Below are 24,869 nucleotides of genomic sequence, written 5' to 3'. Positions count from 1 at the left end.
GCTATATTCTGTTTTGTGTTATAATTATAGTAGTGATCCTAATCTGAATTAAGAAAATAGCTATTTTTAGGTGGGGGCAAAATTTCTTTATTAAAAATGGTCTGTTGGGGTGCCTGGGTGGCTCAGTCATTAAGCGTCTGCCTTTAGTTCAGGTCATGGTCCCAGGGTCCCGGGATCGAGCCCCGCATCGGGCTCCCCGCTCTGCGGGAGGCCTGCTTCTCCCTCTCCCACTCCCCCTGCTTGTGTTCCCCTCTCTCACTGTGTCTCTCTCTGTCAAATAAATAAATAAAATCTTTAAACAAACAAACAAACAAAAAAATGGTCTGCATTATTGAAAAGTTTAGTAATGACTTTTTTTGTGGTCTATATGCCAGTATTTTCCCAAATGTGATTCAGGTATCAGTGTTAGTATGTGAACCACTGGGTGGTGCATGGAGTAATTTTGGTAATATGCATACATATACTTGAAATTTTTTAACAGTGATATGTTCATTTTACTGCATATTAAAAAAATATGATTTAGAACACCAAACTGTGACAACATATCTTGTTTAGGACAAGGTTAAATTAGATAATACTGTAGAAATTCACTCTTTACATTGTATGAATTTCTGACACTGTGCTCAGTGCGCTCATGACTATTTTAGAACCTCATTAGCCAGACTTTCTGCTATAACACTTTGGAAATAAGAATAGAAGAGAGAATACTGATCACTAGCATATACAGTTGATTCTCATTATCTTTGCTAGTTACATTCTGTGGAGTCACCAGGAACACTGCATTAGTAAATACTGACCCATTGCTCCTCGGGGAAAATACAGACCTAGATTCCTGCAAGCTTCTGATCATCTTTGTCAACTGATCAATATATAACTGTGTTAATGTGTGTTTCTTTTTAAAGAAATTTATTGTAATATATATTGTTGGTGCATTAACATTATGCCCAAGGTCTACAACACTGTAGCTCATGCCTGAACAAAGCTTATAGACTCCATGTATTTTTCTCTCTAATGCCCTTCATACTTTTGTGCACTTAGGATCCCAGATAGCACTATAGCACTATGAGCGGGGGCCACTTGAAACCACACATCACCAACAAAAAGCACAAAAATGTGAATAAACAGTGAATAGATAGCAAAAAGGACCCTTGTTTACAGTATAAGAACCGAAATAAGAAAACAGAGCATCAGCTTGTTCAGCTTCAGCTGGTAAAGTGTATGTTGGGTGATGCAGAAGTTTTTTACTGGTCTACCCGGGTCTGTGAATGATCACAAAAGCACTTTGACTATGGATTTTGTGGTTAGAAATAAATTGGGTGAATTTGCAAATGTGGAATCAGCACATTAATGAGGAGCAAATATATTCTTATTTACTGATTTTTCCATGCCCATTGCTGCATTCTTTTAAGTGGAAAGAACTTATGGAGGTATGCAGATTTTCCAAAAATCAGAAAAAGAAATGCATGAAGTTAGAAAAACATTGGTATAGAATATTTATATTGAGTGAACACCTTATATCATTCAGAATTAAGAGAAATTCAAGACTAATTTTTCCAGGAGAATAAATGTAAAGTAAGATTGGAGTTATTTCTCATTTTGTGCATATAGTGAGAGCGTTAAATGTTTTGCATTCTTTTAAATGAGTAGGATTTAAAATGGCATAAAATGTGACTTTTTGAAGTTTTTATTTAAATTCTAGTTAACATACAATGTAGTATTAGTTTCAGGTGTACAATATAGTGATTCAGCATTTCCACTTGCTCATCACAAGTGCAGTCCTTAATCCCCATCACCTGTTTTACCCATTCTCCTCCCCTCTCCCACATTTGCTCTGGTAACCATCAGTTTGTTCTCTGTAGTTAAAGAGTCTGTTTCTTGGTTTATTCCTTTCCCCCCCAACCTTTGCTTGTTTTATTTGTATCCAGCTAACTGCAGATTGCAGTTAAACAGAATTGACACTAGGTGGCTCTCACAGATCACTTGAGAGCTGCTAGGTACTTGAGAAAAACTTGGTACTTGTTAAATTATTATAGAATAAAATACATGAGGCTATATCCTGTTTAGTCTCTCCTTATCCCTCTGGTAGCACCTAGCATATTATCTACAGTACAGTGTATTTATAATAGTAGGTACACTATAGGTATTTGTTTAATAGGGAAAAAATAGTCATGTGGCATAACAAAGATCGAGCACATAGATGAGGCAATATAGCAGAGTGTGGCTAAGAATTTGGGCTTTTGGAGTTTCAGATATCAGTTTGAGTTCCAGCTTTGTGTACTTCGAGGAAGTAATGTAATATCTCTGAGCCCAATAATTTTATTGGGACTGTATTTCTATTAGATTTATACAGGCAAAATATATTAATAAATTACAGTATTGTTTGTCTTAGGTATGTATAATGGAGTACACAAATGAATGGATCAAAATAATTCTTTTCAAAACAACAACATTTTATGAAGTAATCTATTAATGACCTTTTGAGTTATTTCATTTGTGTGCTTCCTGTATGCTTGGGAATAGAATTCATCTGCTTAATTTACAAAAACCAAATAAGGAGATGTTCAGAATTTATTATGGGCCACCCCAGTGTGTTTCAGTTATACAGCACTATCAGCTGTAGTTGAAAGCCATTGCCGACATGCATTCTGTAGATTAAAAATATTTTGATAGTGGTTTAGATGTTGAAGCTACAATTCTTATTTCATAAAATAAACTCTACCCACTTATTTTATCTATGGATTGTGTATCCCATTTGTTAACCGAGGATCTCTCTTTTAAAGTTAGTATTAGGAAGAATGTCTGCCTTAGAAGTTTCCAAATAATAAAAAAGTAAAATTTAAAAAAATATATATCCGAGCCCAAGTTTCTTCATCTATCAAGTGGGGATAATATTTAATAGATGTTTGCTATGTAGTAAATGAGGAAGGACCTTGTGGGCTGAATATGCAATGAGATACTGGGAAAAAGTGAAAAAATAGCAAGACTTAATCAGGGAAATATAAGTACTTTATCAATGAATTAGAGCTTAGGATACAATGAGATTGGAGTAGTGAGCAGAAACTAGGTCCTAAAAAATCCTAGATAATATATGAAATAGTTTTTGGATTTACTCTAAGATGATAGGGATCCATTTGTGAACCAAATAGAAAATAATGCCAATCTTATTTTATATTTATGCCCATGGAAAATTCAGTCTTGAATTTCTATCAATTCTGAATGTTTTGTGATATTCACAGGTCCATTAAGGATTATAAGTAAATGACTGATATGATGATCTTTGTCTTCTTTTAGCATGATCATCTAAGGTACAGTGTGATGAATAGATTGGAAAGGATTAAGATTGGAGGCAAGGAGCCTGATTGGACAGCTATTACAGTAAAGCTGGTGAAACATTATTCAGCAGTGAGAAAATGTAAAAAGGGAGATTTGAGAGACAAGAAGGAGAATGGGCAAGACTTAAGTTTGAATATGAGAAAAGCAAAAGAAAGGAGAATCTATCCATATGGTTGGATAGATGGAATTTCCATTCACTGAGAGAGAGGGAATGTGGAGAAGGGATAGAATTAGGAGGAAATAAGGATGAATGGGGTTTTAAGCATGTGGAATTTGAGGCGCCTTTGGGTTTCATGCAAGTGGAAAAATCTATTAGATTTGACAAACCCAAAGCTGCTGCTGGCACTGGCAATTTTGGGTGGACTTAGCCTTCTCTGAAAGTCTTAAGTGTCTAAGGTTGCTTTTTCATCACAATAAGATTCTAGAAGAGTAAAATTAGGGATTTCAAGTTATGATAAATTTGATGTGAATGATAACAATAGTTACAAAGAGCTAAGTTACATTATACAGACAAGACACCCACACTCAATGAGCATACTTTTTAGAAGTGACACCATTGTGTTGTTGAGCAAATTTAGCATTGTTATGATGGCTGTCGGAATTCTTTCCTGACCCTTTATCACTGGGTTAGATGCCTGTCATATGTGCTCTCTGTATAGTCCTCACTTGAAGGTAGGAACTTTATCTTGTTCATTGTCCTATCCCTGTCATCTAGCAGAGTCTGTAGCACCTAGGACATAGGAAATATATGTTAAATGATAGGGTGTTCTATGAGTTGAAAGCTATTACACATTTTGAAGCATTTGGGAGATATTTGATTATATACTTTCTGGGTTTTTACATTTAGGTCTTTTATCAAATTTTACCTTGTGTCTTTTTTTTTTTAAAGGTTTTATTTATTTATTTGAGAGAGAGAATGAGATAGAGAGAGCATGAGAGAGGGGAGGGTCAGAGGAAGAAGCAGACTTCCTGCCGAGCAGGGAGCCCGATGTGGGACTCGATCCCAGGACTCCAGGATCATGACCTGAGCCAAAGGCAGTCACTTAACCAACTGAGCTACCCAGGCACCCTTACCTTGTGTCTTTTTAATGAATTTTTTCTTTATACCATACATTAACCACATATAATTTTACATAAAACAAAATGTGATTATATCATACATTAAATTATAGACTCTTTTTGGAGTGCCTTCTATCCATTCCTCGTCTTCACATTTTCTCCTATCCCATATTTTGCCTTATCCTAGCTAACTCCTGTTAAGATTCTGGCGTGTAATCTTCCTGTTTTTGTCCATAGACACACTCATGTGTGTAATGTACATGATAGATACATATGATTTGTGTGTGTGCTGTTATTTTACAAGTTGAGATCTTAACATGCCCACTTGCCTGCATTTGTTTTTACACCATAAATCCTATGGAAATTACTCATAAGTCTCTGATTGCCTTTGAGTTTCTATGTCTTTTCATGTTGGCCATTTGGATTTGCTCTTCTGTCAATTACCTACTTAAGTGCTTTCCCCATCTGTCAGGTTCTGAATTTTTCTTAAAACCATGTAATATTATTTCTATATTTTAGATGTTTTCTATCACCTGCATTGCATTCTTTTTCCAAATTTATACTGAATTCATTGACATTTTTTATGGTCTTTATGTGTGTCTCTCTGTCAAATAAATAAGTAAAATCTTAAAAAAAAAAAAGAATATAAAGAAGCCAATATATAAGGCCTGGAACAATAGTTAATCTGAATGATGGATATTATTACCATTATTAAATTAATAATATGCTAGATAATTAATGACAATAAAATCGGTGATAATTTTGAGAAATTGTACAGACTGAATCTGGAAAAGTAAAAATTAAAACTCAAGGTATATATTTTGTTTTATGTAAAACTCACCTAAAAATAGAGATTAACATAAAAGATCAGAGGGTAATTTATTTGCTATTCCTAAGAAATTGTCAATATACTGACTTTATTTTAGAGAGGGAAAGGTAGAGGGAGGGTCAGAGAGAGAATATTAAGCCCCAAAACGGGGCTCCGTCTCACAACCCTGAGATTATGACCTGAGTTGAAATCAAAAGGCAGATGCTTAACCAACTGAGCCACCCAGGCACCCTCTACACTGACTTTTTTTTTAATACACTGACTTTAAATGGAAAATATTTATGATACCTTAAAAATATTATTTCATTTAAAACAATTTGCTTATGTATAATGCTTCAGATCTAGATCTATTTCTGTTGACTACAATGAGATATACTATGCTAAATATTTAAAAGGTGGCCATTAATTAGGAAAAACAGAATTTTCTTAGAAATATTTGAGCAGGAATATAAAATAAAGAACAATGGGAATTGGAAAATGAGGATTTTAATTCCTCTTACTAGCTCTCTGCTTTTTTGGATAGTCCGTTAACTTCCCTGAGCCTTAGCTTTGTCAGTAGATGATAGTTATAAAACTATCTGATCTGCCTACCTTACAGAATGATTGTAATATTCAAATTAAATGATAATGTATGTGAAAGTGCTTGGAGTATAAGGTACAATAGAAATGTACCATGATATTATTAGATAGATAGCTTTGCTCCTATTGCCTTCTTTTTATTGATTTGATTGAGATGCATTTGGATGAGGAAAAGAACATAATCATTTGAAGAAAAATAACTACAGAACAGAGCTAAGCAACACTAACGTTTTCTAGCTAGGAGATTACCCCTTGCTTTCATATTACATTTTAGAAAGAAAGTATTCTACTGACTCATACCGATAGAAAAGGTAAGCTGGAATGCTAGGAGTTGATGTGAAGGAGTGGGGTTGGGTGTAGACTGTATGAGCAACTTGTTGACTGGAAACTTAGAATAGTCCATAGACTTGTCTGGACATAGGTACTTTTTGCATTCTCTACAAGCTTTAGTTTTAATTGCAAGGAAGACTTGGTACCATATTATTTTGGTTAAAGTACACTGCTACATCTTATTCAGCAGTGAGAAATATTGGTAATTTTAGTCAATTACTTGTTCTTTTTCTAAGATAAATTAAACAATTTTTACTTTTTGTTTATATCTTTGATAACAGGTGATGGTTATGAAGATTCATGTGCTAGTCATGGTCCAAGGAGTTTGGGAGAATTGGAATTGCAGCCAAATTCTAACCCTGCCCTTCCCACAACACTTTTGACAGCACCAGAAAATGATGTTATGTTATCAGGAGCTGCTGAAGATATTCATCAGGTACCCAATTAATAACGTTTGTACTTTACTTAAAATGAATATGGTAACAATATTGTCTTAACATGGTATACTGTCAAGAACATAGTCTTTGGAGTCATGCTTCCTTTATTTACTAATTCACACTTGGATACAAATCTTAGCTTTTAGGAATCTAGCAGTGCCCTTGAATACATAGCCTTTTTCTAAGCCTCAGTTTCCCCATATATATATATATATATATATATATATATATATATATGTAAAGTGCTTGTCACCTAGTTAGGTAGCTATTATCATTTATACTTTGGATCCCCATGCAATATCGAGCTCAGTAATTTGCCATAGTAGGTACTCAAGAATTATTTATTATATTAAAATTTGCAAAAGTTGTTAACATGAAAGCATAAGAAATTTCATACTGAGTTAGGCCAGTGGCCTGTGTAATCTTGTGTACTGAAAAAATAAATTACTCTTCAACATGTAAAGAAATGTTCGTGTTATTAAAAACAGTTTTGTATCTGTGTAATAGCAGTGCATTTCTCACTGTAGATTAATGTATTCACTAAGTATTTATTGCATGATATTGTATAGCATTGCACGGTGTTGGTATTACTGGTTGCTACCTCAGGAGTTTCCTGGGTGAAATTCAAAACTGGCTTCCTATGCATGGAGAGTAAGGAGAGACTGAATAAAGACACAGACCACTTCAGAGTGGTGGTGGCAGGTTCAGTAAGTAAGGGAACTTACTGATGAGGCTTGTCTTGGACAACTGTAAGACAAGTAGATCTCTGCACCCACCCGCCAGAATCTTAAAAGTATATATGGAAGCCTTCATTTTGGTTTAGTCAGGTATTCAGTCCAGATGGCCTCTTAACCACTTACTCTCTCAACAACTGCTAGTATGGAAATAGTAGGTGGGACATATATTCCAAAGACAGAGAAGGAGTAAGGAGCCTCTGATTGCCTGGGTTCAGCTTGTGGGTCAACTGGTCATTGATAAGAATCCAGAGGTAGCTTTTTAAATTCCTGTCAAAGTGTATCTGATAGCTGTTTTCAGGAACTCATTCATAACTAAGCCCATAAAGCAGGAAAAGGAAGAAAGAAAATGGCTTCGCAATTCGTGATGTGTGATTGTGAAAGAATGTGTGACTACTGTCAGTTTCAAATTTGGTTAGGTTATAGGTAAGGAAGAGAGGCGACAGGGCTTATGGTAGAATATACATTTCTTGAATGGTGAAGGAGGGTAACAATACCTACTCATTCTCTTATGAGAATTAGATGATGTTACTATATATAAAAGCTCTTCGAAAATTGCAGTGCATTATGCAGATTTTCGTTTTATGTAAAAGTGGTTATATGGGAGAGCTTACAAGCAAATTAAGTTTTTATCCTGTCTAAATCCATCATGTGTATATATCTAGAATAGTTTGATTTATAAGGAGCTCTGAGTTCTCTAGTAAAAATAGAAATAATTTGAATATTTGAAATCTGTGTATATCATCCAAATCTTTTTAAAGATTTTATTTCCAGTATCTTTTCATTAGCGTAACACATTAATGTGTACTCTATCACCCATTTAGCAATTAGAAAGCATGCATAATATTGAAATTTTGTGTAAGAAACATCTAAATAATTTTATTGCTCAAAAATCTTTAACTTTAAAAGCAATATTATGACTTCATGTCTTAAATTCTTTATACCAACAAAAGCATGACCAAGATGTTAAGCAAGTTGAACGTAAGCCAGCACAAAGTCGTATAATACGTGTAAGAAATAAATCTGATACTTCGCTTTCACAGCAACAAGGTAAGATTCATTTTCTTGTAATATAATAGTTCGATACTTGTCCTGATATTGAATAATGCGAATTCTTTATTTTTATATACATCTCATTCTTGTCTATAGGTTTTTTGTTTTCTCTTGGTCCATTGGGATAAAGAATCTGCTATCATATTTGACTGTATGTGTGTTCTTTTTACCAATAAACACTATTTCTAATGGATTTTTAAAATTCTTAGTGTTTTTCCTTTAATTTTACCCTTTGGTTCTGGTACAACTGAATGCCTTTTTATCTACATATAGGCCTTTATCTGTGTCATAGTTGTCTATTTTAAATTATGATATGATAAAAGCAGGGACTATGGCTGTAAAGTGCTTTTTATAAGGGCTATTTAGTGTTGTGGGTGATGTTAACAATAAGTACAATGTAAGAAAACCAAGGACTCTCAACGTTAAATGCTATTAATATGAATGACCTTTTCTGTACTGCTCAAAGTTGTGTGGTTGAACTTCATCTCTACCATCAGCATCACAGCAGTTTGATGTTGCCTTTATGTTTCTGAAAGACTGTTGGCTTTGTGATTTATTTACCTTCTTGATTCTTAGTCATTTCAATTTAATATAACCCAAATTCTGAAATTTGGCAGTAGAAATTAAGATATCTTATGTTTCAAAACTTTATTTCCACTATCTAGGAAGAAGTATTAGGAATGTTTTGTGGAGTAGAATGTTTTTATTTGCTTTTATAATTGTGTTTTTTGTTTCATTTTTTTCTTTAAATTTTTTATTGTTATGTTAATCACCATACATTACATCATTAGTTTTTGATGTAGTGTTCCATGATTCATTGTTTGTGCATAATACCCAGTGCTCCACGCAGAACATGCCCTCTTTAATACCCATCACCAGGCTAACCCATCCCCCCACTCCCCTCCCCTCTAGAACCCTCAGTTTGTTTTTCAGAGTCCATCGTCTCTCATGGTTCGTCTCCCCCTCCGATTTCCTCCCCTTCATTCTTCCCCTCCTGCTATCTTCTTCTCTTCTTTTTTTTTCTTAACATATATTGCATTATTTGTTTCAGAGGTACAGGTCTGTGATTCAACAGTCTTGCACAATTTACAGCGCTCACCATAGCATATACCTTCCCCGGTGTCTATCACACAGCCACCCCATCCCTCCCACCCTACCCCCACTCCAGCAACCCTCAGTTTCTTTCCTGAGATTAAGAATTCCTCCTATCAGTGAGGTCATATGATACATGTCCTTCTCTAATTGACTTATTTCACTCAGCATAACACCCTCCAGTTCCATCCACGTCGTTGCAAATGGCAAGATCTCATTCCTTTTGATGGCTGCATAATATTCCATTGTATATATATACCACATCTTCTTTATCCATTCATCTGTCGATGGACATCTTGGCTCTTTCCACAGTTTGGCTATTGTGGACATTGCTGGTATAAACATCGGGGTACATGTACCCCTTTGGATCCCTACATTTGTATCTTTGTGGTAAATACCCAGTAGTGCAATTGCTGGATCATATGGTAGCTCTATTTTCAACTTTTTGAGGAACCTCCATACTGTTTTCCAGAGTGGTTGCACCAGCTTGCATTCCCACCAACAGTGTAGGAGGGTTCTCCTTTCTCCGCATCCCCGCCAATATCTATCGTTTCCTGACTTGTGAATTTTAGCCATTCTGACGGGTGTGAGGTGGTATCTCATTGAGGTTTTGATTTGGACTTCCCTGATGCCGAGCGATGTTGAGCACTTTTTCATGTGTCTATTGGCCATTTGGATGTCTTCTTTGGAAAAATGTCTGTTCATATCTTCTACCCATTTCTTGATTGGATTATTTGTTCTTTGGGTATTGAGTTTGATAGGTTCTTTATAGATTTTGGATACTAGCCCTTTATCTGATATGTCATTTGCAAATATCTTCTCCCATTCTGTCAGTTGTCTTTTGGTTTTGTGGACTGTTTCTTTTGCTGTGCAGAAGCTTTTTATCTTGATGAAATCCCAGTAGTTCATTTTCACCCTTGCTTCCCTTGCCTTTGGTGATGTTTCTAGGAAGAAGTTGCTGCGGCTGAGGTCGAAGGGGTTGCTGCCTGTGTTCTCCTCTAGGATTTTGATGGATTCCTGTCTCACATTTAGGTCTTTCATCCATTTTGAGTCTATTTTTTGTGTGTGGTGTAAGGAAATGGTCCAGTTTCATTCTTCTGCATGTGGCCGTCCAATTTTCCCAACACCACGTGTTGAAGAGACTGTCTTTTTTCCATTGGACATTCCTTCCTGCTTTGTCGAAGATTAGTTGACCATAGAGTTGAGGGTCCATTTCTGGGCTCTCTGTTCTGTTCCATTGATCCATGTGTCTGTTTTTGTGCCAGTACCATACTGTCTTGATGATGACAGCTTTGTAATGGAGCTGGAAGTCTGGAAATGTGATGCTGCCAGCTTTGCTTTTCTTTTTCAACATTCCTCTGGCTATTCAGGGTCTTTTCTGGTTCCATACAAATTTTAGGATTATTTGTTCCATTTCTTTGAAAAAAGTTGATGGTATTTTGATGGGGATTGCTTTGAGTGTGTAGCTTGCTCTAGGTAGCATTGACATCTTCACAATATTTGTTCTTCTAGTCCATGAGCATGGAACGTTTTTCCATTTCTTTGTGTCTTCCTCAATTTCTTTAATGAGTATTCTATAGTTTTCTGAGTACAGATCCTTTGCCTCTTTGGTTAGATTTATTCCTAGGTATCTTATGGTTTTGGGTGCAATTGTAAATGGGATCGACTCCTTAATTTCTCTCTCTTCTGTCTTGTTGTTGGTGTATAGGAATGCCACTGATTTCTGTGCATTGATTTTATATCCTGCCACTTTACTGAATTCCTGTATGAGTTCTAGCAGTTTTGGGGTGGAATCTTTTGGGTTTTCCACATAAAGTATCATATCATCTGCAAACAGTGAGAGTTTGACTTCTTTGCTGATTTGGATGCCTTTGATTTCTTTTTGTTGTCTGATTGCTGTGGCTAGGACTTCTAATACAATGTTGAATAGCAGTGGTGATAGTGGACATCCCTGCCGTGTTCCTGACCTTAGGGGGAAAGCTCTCAGCTTTTCCCCATTGAGAATGATATTCGCTGTAGGTTTTTCGTAGATGGCTTTTATGATATTGATAGAGGGTATGTACCCTCTATCCCCATACTCTGAAGAGTTTTCATCAAGAAAGGGTGCTGTACTTTGTCAAATGCTTTTTCTGCATCTATGAGAGGATCATATGATTCTTGTTCTTTCTTTTGTTAATGTATTGTATCATGTTGATTGATTTGTGGATGTTGAACCAACCTTGCAGCCCAGGGATAAATCCCACTTGGTTGTGGTGAATAATCCTTTTAAAGTCCTGTTGGATCCTATTGGCTAGTATTTTGGTGAGAATTTTTGCATCCATGTTCATCAAGGATATTGGTCTGTAATTCTCCTTTTTGATGGGGTCTTTGTCTGGTTTGGGGATCATGGTAATGGTGGCCTCATAAAATGAGTTTGGAAGTTTTCCTTCCATTTCTATTTTTTTGGAACAGTTTCAGGAGAATAGGTATTAATTCTTCTTGAAATATTTGGTAGAATTCCCCTGGGAAGCCATCTGGCCCTGGGCTTTTGTTTCTTGGGAGATTTTTGATGACTGCTTCAATTTCCTTAGTGGTTATAGATCTATTCAGGTTTTCTCTTTCTTCCTGGTTCAGTTTTGGTAGTTGATACATCTCTAGGAATGCATCCATTTCTTCCAGGTTATCTAATTTGCTGGCATAGAGTTGCTCATAATATGTTCTTATAACTGTCTGTATTTCTTTGGTGTTGGTTGTGATCTCTCCTCTTTCATTCATGATTTTGTTGATTTGGGTCATTTCTCTTTTCTTTTTGATCAGTCTGGCCAGGGGTTTATCAGTCTTGTTAATTCTGTCAAAGAACCAGCTCCTAGTCTTTTGGTTTCTATTTCATTGATTTCTGCTCTGATCTTTATTATTTCTCTTCTCCTGCTGGGTTTAGGCTTTATTTGCTGTTTTTTCTCTAGCTCCTTTAGGTGTAGGGTTAGGTTGTGTATTTGAGACCTTTCTTGTTTCTTGAGAAAGGCTTGTATTGCTATATACTTTCTTCTCAGGACTTCCTTTGCTGTATCCCAAAGATTTTGAACAGTTGTGTTTTCATTTTCATTGGTTTCCATGAATTTTTTTAATTCTTCTTTAACTTCCTGGTTGACCCGTTCATTCTTTAGTAGGATGCTCTTTAGCCTCCATGTATTTGAGTTCTTTCCGACTTTCCTCTTGTGATTGAGTTCTAGTTTCAAAGCATTGTGGTCTGAAAATATGCAGGGAATAATCCCAATCTTTTGGTACTGGTTGAGACCTGATTTTTGACCCAGGATGTGATCAATTCTGGAGAATGTTCCATGGGCACTAGAGAAGAATGTGTATTCCGTTGCTTTGGGATGGAATGTTCTGAATATGTCTGTGAAGTCCATTTGGCCCAGTGTGTCATTTAAAGTCTTTATTTCCTTGTTGACCTTTTGCTTAGATGATCTGTCCATTTCAGTCAGGGGGGTGTTAAAGTCCCCCACTATTATTGTATTGTTATCAATGTGTTTCTTTGCTTTTGTTATTAATTGCCTTATATAATTGGCTGCTCCCATGTTAGGGGCATAGATATTTATAATTGTTAGATCTTCTTGTTGGATAGACCCTTTAAATAGGATATAGTGTCCTTCCTCATCTCTTATTACAGTCTTTGGTTTAATATCTAATTTGTCTGATATAAGGATTGCCACCCCAGCTTCCTTTGGGTGTCCATTAGCATGGTAAATGGTTTTCCACCCCCTCACTTTCAATGTGGGGGTGTCTTTGGGTCTAAAATGAGTCTCTTGCAGACAGCATATCGATGGGTCTTGTTTTTTAATCCAATCTGATAGCCTGTGTCTTTTGATTGGGGCATTTAGCCCATTTACATTCAGGGTAACTATTGAAAGAGGAATTTAGTGCCATTGTATTGCCTGTAAGGTGACTGTTACTGTGCATTGTCTGTGTTCCTTTCTGGTCTATGCTGCTTTTAGGCTCTCTCTTTGCTTAGAGGACCCCTTTCCATATTTCTTGTAGGGCTGGTTTCGTGTTTGCAAATTCCTTTAGTTTTTGTTTGTCCTGGAAGCTTTTTATCTCTCCTTCTATTTTCAATGACAGCCTAGCTGGATATAGTATTCTTGGCTGCATATTTTTCTCATTTAGTGCTCTGAAAATATCATGCCCATCCTTTCTGGCCTGCCAGGTCTCTGTGGATAGGTCTGTTGCCAATCTAATGTTTCTACCATTGTAGGTTACATATCTTCTCCCGAGCTGCTTTCAGGATTTTCTCTTTGTCTCTGAGACTCGTAAGTTTTACTATTAGATGTCAGGGTGTTGACCTTTTTTTATTGATTTTGAGAGCGGTTCTCTGTGCCTCCTGGATTTTGATACCTGCTTCCTTCCCCACATTAGGGAAGTTCTCTGCTATAATTTGCTCCAATATACCTTCTGCCCCTCTCTCTCTTTCTTCTTCTTCTGGGATCCCAATTATTCTAATGTTGTTTCGTCTTATGGTATCACTTATCTCTCGAATTCTGCCCTCGTGATTCAGTAGTTGTTTATCTCTCCTTTTCTCAGCTTCTTTATTTTCCATCATTTCGTCTTCTATATCACCGATTCTCTCTTCTGCCTCATTTATCCTAGAAGTTAGCACCCCCATTTTTGATTGCACCTCATTAATAGCCTTTTTGATTTCAACTTAGTTAGATTTTAGTTCTTTTATTTCTCCAGAAAGGGTTTCTCTAATAACTTCCATGCTTTTTTCAAGCCCAGCTAGTATCTTTAAAATCATGGTTTTGAACTCTAGGTCCGACATCGTACTAATGTCCGTACTGAGTAGGTCCCTGGCAGTCGGTACTACCTCTTGTTCTTTTTGTTGAGGTGATTTTTTTCGTCTTGTCATTTTGTCCAGAGGAGAATAGATGAATGAGAGAGCAAAATGCTAACAGGGTAACAACGACCCCAGAAAAATATACACTAAACAAATCAGAAAAGACCTGAAACCAGGGGAAAAGAAAGGGAAAGAAAGAGGAAAAAAAAAAAAGAAAAGAAAAAGATAAAAACAAACAAAAACAGAACAAAACAAAAAAACAGAATATGATCAAATATGATCAGGCTGGTGCATAGATCAGTGGCACACACTAGGTTTTGGGTGTATTTTCGTCTGTTAGAAGACAGTGCCTCCCAAAATTTTAAAGGAAGAAAGAATTATTTATATATGTACCAAATAAGGGTTGATACGATGAAGGGATGGAATATAACTGTAAAGATGAAAATTATAAAAAATTTTGTAAAAGGAATTGATAAGTTGTTTGAAAAAAGAAAGAAGAGGATTTAAAAAAAAGAAAGAAAAAAAATGGGGGAGAGAAGGTGGTCAGGCAGGAGAGTAGAACAAAGCAATACACTAGAGATTTAGGGTGTATTTTGATCTGTTAGAAGAAACTGTATCTCAAAATTTTAAAGAGAGAACTTATATATATATGCCAAAAATAAGGGTAACTACTATGAAGGGATAGATTATGACTCTAAAAATGAAAAATAAAAATGTTTTTTTAAAAAAGGGATTGATAAGATGTTGGTTGAAAAAGGGAAAAAGAAAAATTAAAAAAAAAAAGACAGTTAAAAAAATTAACTTTGAAAGACTAAAGAATCATGGTAAAAAAGCCATGGATTCTATGTGCAGTATTCCCCTAGCTCTGGAGCTCTGCTGTTCTCATTGATCGGTGATCTTGGTCTTGGCTGGCTGTTCTTGCTGATCTTCTGGGGGAGGGGCCTGTTGCCGTGGTTCCCAAATGTCTTTGCCGGAGGCGGAATTGCCCCGCCCTTGCCCGTCCGGGCTAAGTCATCTGCTCGGGTTTGCTCTGGGGAGCTTTTGTTCCCTGCAAGCTCTCGGTACAGCTTTGGGGGACGAGAGTGAAAATGGCGGCCTCTCAATCTCTACCCGGGAGGAGCCGAGAACTTGGGGCCCCGCTCCTCAGTGAGCCCCCAGAGAAAAGCAGTCAATCACTCCCGTCTCCCCGGTCTCCAGCTGCACTCCGTGCTCACCCGGCCTGTGACCGAGCGTTTCTATCTCTGGCACCCGACTAGGTGTGGAGTCTCCAAACCCAGCAGATCCCTGTGTTGCACTCCTGCGCTGCTCCTCCTGGGGGAGGAAGGGGAGTCTCCCCGGATCTGCCGCTTGTTGGGTCCCTGCTGGAGGAGCACTGGCCCGACTGTGTCGCTGATCACAGTTTATGGCAACCCCCAGCTGAGAGCCCATGACTCGCTCCATCTCTGCAGCCGGCTTCCCTGCTCCAATACCTGGGAGCTCTGCTGCACTCAGGCACCCCCGGTCTTTCTGTGACCCGGAGGGTCCTGAGACCACACTGTCCCGCGAGGGTTCCACCTCCCGCTTAGCCACTGGAGCGATATCCCTCAGCGGAGCCAACTTCTAAAAGTTCCGATTTTGTGCTCCGCTCTCTGTCACTTGCCAGAAGTGGCCGACGGAGGCCCCCTTCTCCGCCGACTATCCTCGGATTCACTTTTCCGCACGTCCTACCTTCCAGAAAGTGGTCGCTTTTCTGTTCAGAGAGTTGTTGCTATTCTTTTCTTCGATCTCCTGTTGAGTTCGTAGGTGTTCAGAATGATTTAATCCCTATCCAGCTGAATTCCTGGGACCAGACGAAATCCAGGTCTCCTACTCCTCCCCCATCTTGCTCCGCTCCCCCTTTTTTGTTTCATTTATTGAATGCCAATATAATTGCAAATGTAACTTAGCAGTTAGTGTTTAGGGAAGCCTTAAATGAGAAAGTACTCAAGATAATTATTCAAATTATGCTATGTAGATTTTAGGTTTTTACTTTTCTGTTTTCTGTTCCTCTCTTGCTCCAGCTTCTCAGAACTTTGCCTTCCTGACCACCTTTTCAACCTAACCATGGTACAGTAGTGTTAATACTGTATTTTAGAATCCCATAAAAACTTGCTTGTAAAACTCTTATAGTATTTAAAACTGAATCATTACAGCATATAGATATAAGCAAATAAATGCTTCTAAGATAATATCAGGACTGACTTGATTTCCTGCTGAGTACTGTTTACATTCATGGTCAAATACTATATATTTAAGTTAGGTTTTTAAAAGTTATAATTTCTTAAAATTATTAATAAATTTTTTCTCCCTGGGACATATTGTATATAATGAAATGATCATTTTTCTCAATTGATAGGAAAATTTGGTAAGATTTTAAAGTATCTCTCTAGGAAAGTGACATTGTTCTCTGTGTCACGTATATGAACGTCTGACCACAAGGTGGCAATAGTTAAATTCTTATGGATTCACAACAAACTGTCATTAAGTACAATGTCATTAAATAATGTCTAATTAACATTTAATGAGTCAATAAAAATCATAAGAATAAAAGAAACCAAGATGTTAGCCCTTTAAAGGAAGTTTTATCTAGAAAGAATTTAGAACAGTTGGACTTAATATATGTAATTTTTTTTCACTTAACTTTATATGTAGTACAGAAGTTAGGAAAGCAGACCTATATCAGTTTTGACTGACACAAATAAATACCCAGTGAGCTATAAATAGAACATTTTAAAATAGAAGCCAAATGTTTCACTCTGTAATTGATACACATCTCCATACTGAAAATTTTTTGAATGAATATGATTGCCTTGGCAAATATAGTCAGTTATGACTTTTTTCCCATAAATTTTGTGGGCTTTATTTTTGTTGTTGTTGTTGAAACTCTAAGACATTGACAAACATTTCAGAGAATAGGAGAGTCAGAGTGCCAAAATCATCTTCTCAGGACTCTCAGGACTTTGGGTGACCTTGAAGGAATTCAATCCTATCTTTCATACAGAGGCCTTTAAGGTAATGAAGGAAATTCACTTTATCACAAGGGAATCAAAACCATCTTTTCTGACAGATAAATGCTTCCAAGAATACTTGAACCCCAAATTATGACTATTTCAGGGGGAAGTATCATGTATTTATTTCACTTTGAAATGTGTATTAGTTTAATATGTGTATATAAAGAATCAAGAAGCTTACTAGCAGTAGCAGCTCTTTCAATGATCATTAAAAACTGACCAAAGATTTGGTAGGACATGGGTTCTAGCTCTATGCTTCCAAGAAATCTGTAAAATCCTTATTTTTCTCCCTCTTTGATTATGACTTTCAGGTTGTAATATAAAAGAGAAATCGAATTGATCTGACAGATGACTGTCTTTGGAATATAAGAGTGAAACTCTTTCATTTGGTATTGAATTCATTGCATATATTTTCAACCACATGATACCACTTACCTGATTCTATGTCTTGATTAATGATTTTATAGTGAAAGCAACCATTTAAGTGATTTTAGTGAGTCATTTAATTTTTTTTCCTTTTTATTATGCAAGTTAACTTTTACTGCATCTTTTACTGTGCAAGTTAACTTTCTTCCATATTAATGAGAGACTAGTTTTAAATCCACTTATTTGTTATAAACCCAGGAACAATTAAATTCTATAATGTATTAAAATAGTTCACTTTATTTTTTTATTTTTTACATTCTATCAGTATCTTTTTACAGTCTATCAGTATAGTTGACACACAGTGTTACATTAATTTTCTGAGTATAACATAATGATTTGAGAAGTTTATACATTATGCTATGCTCCTCACAAGTAGCTACTATATACAACACTGTATATCACTGGCTATATTCCTTATGCTGTGCTTTTTATTCCTGTGACTTATTCATTCCATAACTGGAAACCTGTACCTTCCACTTCCCTTAACCCGTTTTGCCTATTTCCCCTCAACCCTTCCCTCTGGCAACCATCAGTTTATTCTCTGTATTTATAGGTCTGATTCTGTTTTTTGTTTATTCATTTGCTTTATTTTTTAGATTACAAGTAAGAGTGAAATCATATGGTATTTGTCTTTCTTAGTCTGACTTACTTCACTTAGCATAATACCCTCTATGGCCATCCATGTTTCAGATAGCACAATCTTACCCCTTTTTATGATGGTGTGTATTCCTGTGGGGTGTGTATGTGTGCACCTGCATATCATATCTTCCTTATCCATTTATCTATCAATGGACACTTAAGTTGCTTCCATGTCTTGGCTATTGTAAATAATGCTGCAATAAACATAGAAGTGTATATATCTTTTAAAATTAGTATTTTTATTTTTGGGGGGTAAAGTATCCAGTAGTGGAATTGTTGGATCATATGGTATTTTTGTTTTTAATTTTTTGAGGCCCTCTGTATTTTCCACAGGGGCTGTAACAATATACATTCCCACCAACAGTGTTCAAGGGTCCTTTTTTCTCCACATACTTGCCAACACTTGTTATTTCTTGTCTTTTTTATTTTAGCCATTCTGACAGATGTGAGGTTGTATCTCCTTGTGGTTTTGATTTGCATTTCCCTGATGATTAGTGATATTGAGCATCTTTCTATGTTTCTGTCGACCACTTGTATATCTTTTTTAGAAAAATGTCTATTTAGGTCCTCTGCCCATTTTTTAACCAGATTGTTTTTTAGTGTTGAGTTATAAAAGTTCTTTATATATTTTAGATATTAACCCCTTATTGGGTATATCATTTGCAAATACCTTCTCCCATTTTGTTTTATTGATGGTTTCCTTCACTGTGCAAAAGCTTTTTATTTTGATGTGGTCCCAATAATTTATTTTTGCTTTTGTTTCTCTTACCTTAGGAAACATGTCTAGAAAAATGTTGCTATGGCTGATGTCAGAGAAATTACTGCCTGTGTTCTAGGATTTTTATGGTTTCAGCCTCACACTTAGGTCTTTAGTCCATTTTGAATTTATTTTTGTATATGGCATTAGAAAGTGGGCCAGTTTCATTATTTTACATGTAGCTATCTAGTTTTCCCAACACAAAATAGTTCACTTTAAAAACAATATTTTCTTCCTGGGACACTGCGTGGCTCAGTTGGTTAAGTGGCTGCCTTTGGTGCAGGTCATGATCTTGGGGTCCTGGGATCAAGCCCCGCATCGGGGAATCTGCTTCTCCCTCTCCCTGTGCTCCTCCCCACTGCTCGTGTGCTTGCTCTTTCTCTCTCTCTCTCAAATTAATAAATAAATAATCTTTAAAAAAATATTTTCCTCTTTAGTTTTTCTCTTAAAATTTTAAGACCATCATAATAAATTATAATTAGAAAGTCAAACATGCTTTACGTGCTCTAATCAAAGGGGAAAATTAGATCTTATGTTTTGTGCTTAAATGTTAGGCAGATTAGTTGTCAATTTGCTTGAAAATCACAGCATTCTTGGGGCGTCTGTGTGGTGCAATTGGTTAAGCACCTAATTCTTGGTTTTGGCTCAGGTCGTGATATTAGGGTCATGAGACTGAGCCCCAAGTTGTACTCTGTGCAGAGTCGGCTTAGGACTCTCTCTCCTTCTGCCCCTCCCTACCATGCTCTCTTTCTCTAAAATAAATAAATAAATCTTAAAAAAAAAAATCACAGCATTCTTCAGGTTTTATATTTGTAGGTTATATATACTCATTAGTAAATATGTATCAAAGTGCTAAAAATAGTAAGTATAATTATAATAACTTATCAGAAGCAGGTTACATTTTTGTGGGAAATATACTTAAAGTATCACAGATATTTTTGACATTATGTCCTGAGTTTAATCCTAGCCATTTTAGCACCCTTTATATCTCACATACAGTGATTGTGATTTAAATATGTAAGAATTAGGAAATTCAAAGGTTATGTATATTTAGAAGCTATTTCTGACCACATGTGCAAATGAAATCATTTTTGTTCTTTAATAAAGTGGTAAATTTTTTCCCTTTGTATTTGAAATATAGCTAAGTTATGATAGCTGTCAAATTTATAATTGATCTTAATTATTTCAAAATCACAAAAGTTTGAGTTCATTTTTTTCTCTTCAGGTATAACAGTGATATCAAAATCATGTTTGTAGATCTCGGATAGGGAGGGGATGGGACACAGACCAATACATTTGCCAAAATTCCACAAATCCAAATGTGTAATAAGCATTGTCTGAGTAAATGTGTATTCTACAAATTCATGCTACTATTGATTAATAAAACAGAAATTCACTTTAAAATGTTGCTGAATTGGGGAGTTCTGTTTCTGCCTCGGATGAGGGAAGTAGAAAGAATGTCACTTCTACCCTAACTATCATAAAATGTCAGATAAACTACAAAATCACATTTCTTGAACCTATCAAAGAGCTTATGATGCAGAGCAACTAAGTAGCCTAAAGTCCAAGAAATGCAGACTCCTCTAAAGAGATGGGACGCAAGCACTATCTCACTGTGCCAGAGCATAGTCACAGGAAGACACACCAGGCACCATGAAAGTGGATAAGATATATTTGGCTAAACTTTTTCAATGGGTTGCTAAAGGCCAAGTGTACAACCATCGTAGCTACAGATACAAGGGGAATTCACGCTCAGTTGCAGTCTCTTCTCCACGACCTCTAGAAAAGGAAAGTTTCAGAGGCAGGATAGAAGCCTAGAGAGATTATCCTTCACTGGTACAGGCCTAGAAGAAGAGTGACTTCAACTTAATAGAAAGACCAGATGCCCCATTTGGACCCTTTTCATGTAAGAACAAAATTCTTAAGTCACTGGGAAAGGGGCAGCATATCCATCACCTCGGGAGCACAGGTGAAAACCCACTGTGGCTGCCAGAAGTGTAAAGAAAAAAACCATCCACTCTTGGTGAAGAGGAAGGAAATAGTCTTAGGCCCAAAATCTTATATTAGTACCATTAAAAGTCTCTCATTGCTGGCAGAGGGGTAGGAAAGTCTCCTACATAAAACTTGCTAAAGGGACAAGGCAGAATTTGGCTGCCACAGGGAGGAGAGACAGGATCACTGAGAAAACTCCACCACAAGACCCAGGTGTGTAGGATCTGCCTGGGACTGAGGCTGGACCAGGACAAGAGAAAACTATCCCTTCTGTATCTCTCACCAAGTGAGCAACAAATAGTGAGTAACAAGCAGCAGCAGTCTAATATAGTCAAGGCACAAGAGTGTAGAGAGACACTCCCTCTCTGGAACAGAAGTTCAGTGAAGGCTGAAAGGTGAAGGTGGAACAGGAACATTAAGAAAAACACTCTGGCATCCTAGTCCATGCTGAACACAAAGTGACACTCGAGCATTTTGGGAAGTATTTTGGGTACACCAAAGTTAACTGCAGCAACAACAAAACTCAAAGCCAACTTAACTCCTGACTTGATTTACTCAACTTCTCATACGAATAGCCTAACTGAAGAAAAAGTGTTCCCATTTCCATGTTTAAATACTACATATCTCAGTCTCTGTTGTCTTATACAAAATGTCTGGCATTCAGTCAAAAGCTCAAGCATAAAAAAAGCAAGAAAAGGGGTTCCTGGCTGGCCCAGTCAGAGGAGTGTGTGACTCTTGATCTCGGAGTTGAGAGTTTGAGCCCCACATTGGGTGTGGAGATTACTTAAATAAATAAAACTTAAAAAAAAAAAAAAGCGCAAGAATACAATTCACTCTTAAGAGACCAAACAGTCAAGACAACAAGACTCATAGAAGACTCAGATATTGGAACTTAAAATTAACTATGATCAATGTGTTAAAGACCCTAGTAGAAAAGATAGATAAAACATGCATGAACAGATGGGAATTTGTGCAGAGAGATGGAAATTATAAGAAACCTTCAAATAGAAGTGTTGTAGTAAACCAGTAGTAAAGATGAAGAATGACTTAAGCGGGCTTATCAGTAGGTTCAGCCAGCCAAGGAATCAGTAAACTTGGCAAGTCAGTAGATGTTGAAATGCAAAAAGAAAGAAGAGTGAAAAAAATCTGAGCATTCAGGAGCAATATCAAATATCTAAACACACATGTAATTGGAATACCAGTAAGAAAAGAGAAAGCAAACAGAACAGTAAGAATACTTGATGAGATAATGATCAATAATTTTATAAGAAAAACAAAGAACATTAAACCACAAATCCAAGAATCTCGGAGGAACTTCAAGCAAGATTAAAAGAAAAACTACTTATACACATTGTATTCAAACTGCTAAAAACCAAAGACAAAGAAAATATTGAAGGTAGCCAGAGAAAAAAGGTAGACTACTTACAGAAGAGCAAATATAAGAAATATGTCAGCTTTTCTTATTACAAGACATATAGTCCAGAAGACAAAACAGTAACATTTTAAAGTGCTGAAAGGGAAAAAACAAACAAAAAACCCTCAGTCGACACAGAATTCTATATCCAGCAAAAATACTCTTCAAAAATGAAGGCAAAATAAATACTTTTTTTCCAGGTAAACAAAATCTGACAGGCATGTACCCAAACAAGCAAACAAACAAATGAAAAACCTTAAAGGAAATTTTCAGGTAGAAATTAAATGATACCAGATAGAAACTTGGATTTATACAAAGAAATGAAGAGCTTCTGAGTTGGCTAAAGTGAAGGTATAAATAAAAGATTTCTTATTTTTTTGGTCACTATAGAAGATAATTAACTGTCAAATGCAAAAATATTGTTTTTAGTGACTATAAAAATAAAATGACAATGATAGCATGATAAATAAGATACAAGAATTGAACGTATACTGATGAAAGCTTCTTACAGTATATGTTATGATATAATGTGATTTGAAAGTGGATGATGATAAGGGATAGATGTATATTGTAAACTCTAGAGTAACCATCAAAATATGTTTAAATAGTACTAAGTTAAATATATACTCAGTTATTCCAAAAGCAAGTAGAAAATTAGGGGAAAAGGGCTAACAATAGCAAAAGGAACAAAAAAGAAATAAGATGATTGATTTAAATCTAATTTGCTGATGCATGATTATAAAAAATGTACAAAGATCAATGATATTTCTTTGAACTAGCAATGAAAATTGGAAATTACAATTAAAAACTACAATTTAGGGGTGCCTGGGTGGTTCAGTTGGTTAAGCTTCTGCCTTCAGTTCAGGTCATGATCTCAGGGTCTTGGGATCGAGTCCTGTGTCAGGCTCCCTGCTCAGCGGGGACTCTGCTTCTCCCTCTGCCTCTGCCATTCCCCACTGCTTGTGCTCTCTCTCTCTCTCTCTGAAAATAAATGAATAAAATATTTTTAAAAATAAAAAAATTAAATAAAAACTACAATTTATCATAGCAACAGAAACATGAAATACTTAGGTATAAATCTAATAAAATATTTGCAAGATTTGTGTGCTAAAAACTACAAAAAGATCTGATGAGAGAAATCAAAGACTTAAATAAATGGATCGATGATAAATGTTCATAGATGAAGACTGGAAATTAAGATGTCCGTTCTCCCCAAATTGACCTACAGATTCAGTGCAGTCTCAATCAAAATTCTAACAAGGTTTTGGTAGAAATTGACAAGCTCATAAGGAAATGTAGAGAGCTGGAATAGCCAAAGTAATTTTAAAAAGAAAAAGTAGGAAGGGAAAAATGAAGGGGAGGGAAATCGGAGGGGGAGACGAACCATGAGAGACTATGGACTCTGAGAAACAAACAGGCTTCTAGAGGGGAGGGGGGTGGGGGGATGGGTTAGCCTGGTGATGGGTATTTAAGAGGGCATGTACTGCATGGAGCACTGGGTGCTATACGCTAACAATGAATCATGGAATACTACATCAAAAACTAATGATGTATGGTGATTAACATAACATAATAAAATTAAAAAAAAAGAAAAAGTTGGGAGATTTACACTATGACTTCAAAACATTTTATAAAGCTATAGTAATCATGATAGTGTAGTATTGGCACAAAGATGAACAGGTAGATAGGTCAATGGAATAGAATATAGAATCCAAAAGTAGTCTACACATTTATGATCAGTTGATTTTTTTTCACAAATGGCAAAGATTTTAATGAAGAAAGGATAAGCTTTTCAACAAATGGTATTGGGACAAGTGGTCACTTATATGCAAAAAATGAACCTCGACCCATATCTCAAAACATATACAAAACTTAGTTCAAAATGGATCCTAAATCTAAATGTAAAGCTCTAAAACCCTAGAAGAAAATATAGGAGAAAATCTTTGTGACCTTTGGTTGGGCAAAGATTTTTAAGATATTCCAAAAAAGTCCTAGTTCATAGAAGAATATATTGATTAATTGAACTTAATCAAAATAAAAACATCTTCAAAAGATACTGCTAAGAGAATGAAAAAAGAAAAACTACGTATTAGGAGAAAATATTTGCAAATCTACTTTTTGATAGAGAACTTGTATCCAGAATTTGTCCATTTTTAAAAAACTATTTTATTTTTTTAAAGATTTTACTCATCTGACACAGAGAGAGAGAGAGAGCATAAGCAGGGGGAGCTGTAGAGGGAGAGGGAGAAGCAGGCTCTCCCAGGGGCTCGATCCCAGGACCCTGGGATCATAAGCTGAGCCAAAGGCAGATGCCCAACTGACTGAGCCACCCAGGTGCCCCCAGAATATATTTTAA

At 36.2% G+C, this 24,869-nt stretch overlaps 1 protein-coding gene across 8 annotated transcripts in view; it reads left to right on the top strand.

The window, feature by feature from the left end:
• Window positions 1–24,869, top strand: part of KIAA0586 (KIAA0586 ortholog) — a 119,406-nt gene that overhangs the window by 62,112 nt on the left and 32,425 nt on the right. For all 8 annotated transcript variants that reach the window (XM_028101428.2, XM_028101437.2, XM_028101434.2 and 5 more), the window contains 2 exons: window positions 6,412–6,566; window positions 8,255–8,351. In XM_028101428.2, the coding sequence (XP_027957229.2) occupies window positions 6,412–6,566; window positions 8,255–8,351 (252 nt within the window). The remainder of the gene's footprint in view (window positions 1–6,411; window positions 6,567–8,254; window positions 8,352–24,869) is intronic.

This window comes from Eumetopias jubatus, unplaced genomic scaffold (assembly GCF_037043125.1).
Source record: "Eumetopias jubatus isolate StellerSeaLion01/CBP00866 unplaced genomic scaffold, mEumJub1_p1.0 scaffold_7, whole genome shotgun sequence".
NCBI classification, from domain to species: Eukaryota; Metazoa; Chordata; class Mammalia; order Carnivora; family Otariidae; genus Eumetopias; species Eumetopias jubatus.
The sequence above is the reverse complement of the archived record's forward strand: the minus strand, read 5'-3'. Positions and strand labels throughout refer to the sequence as shown.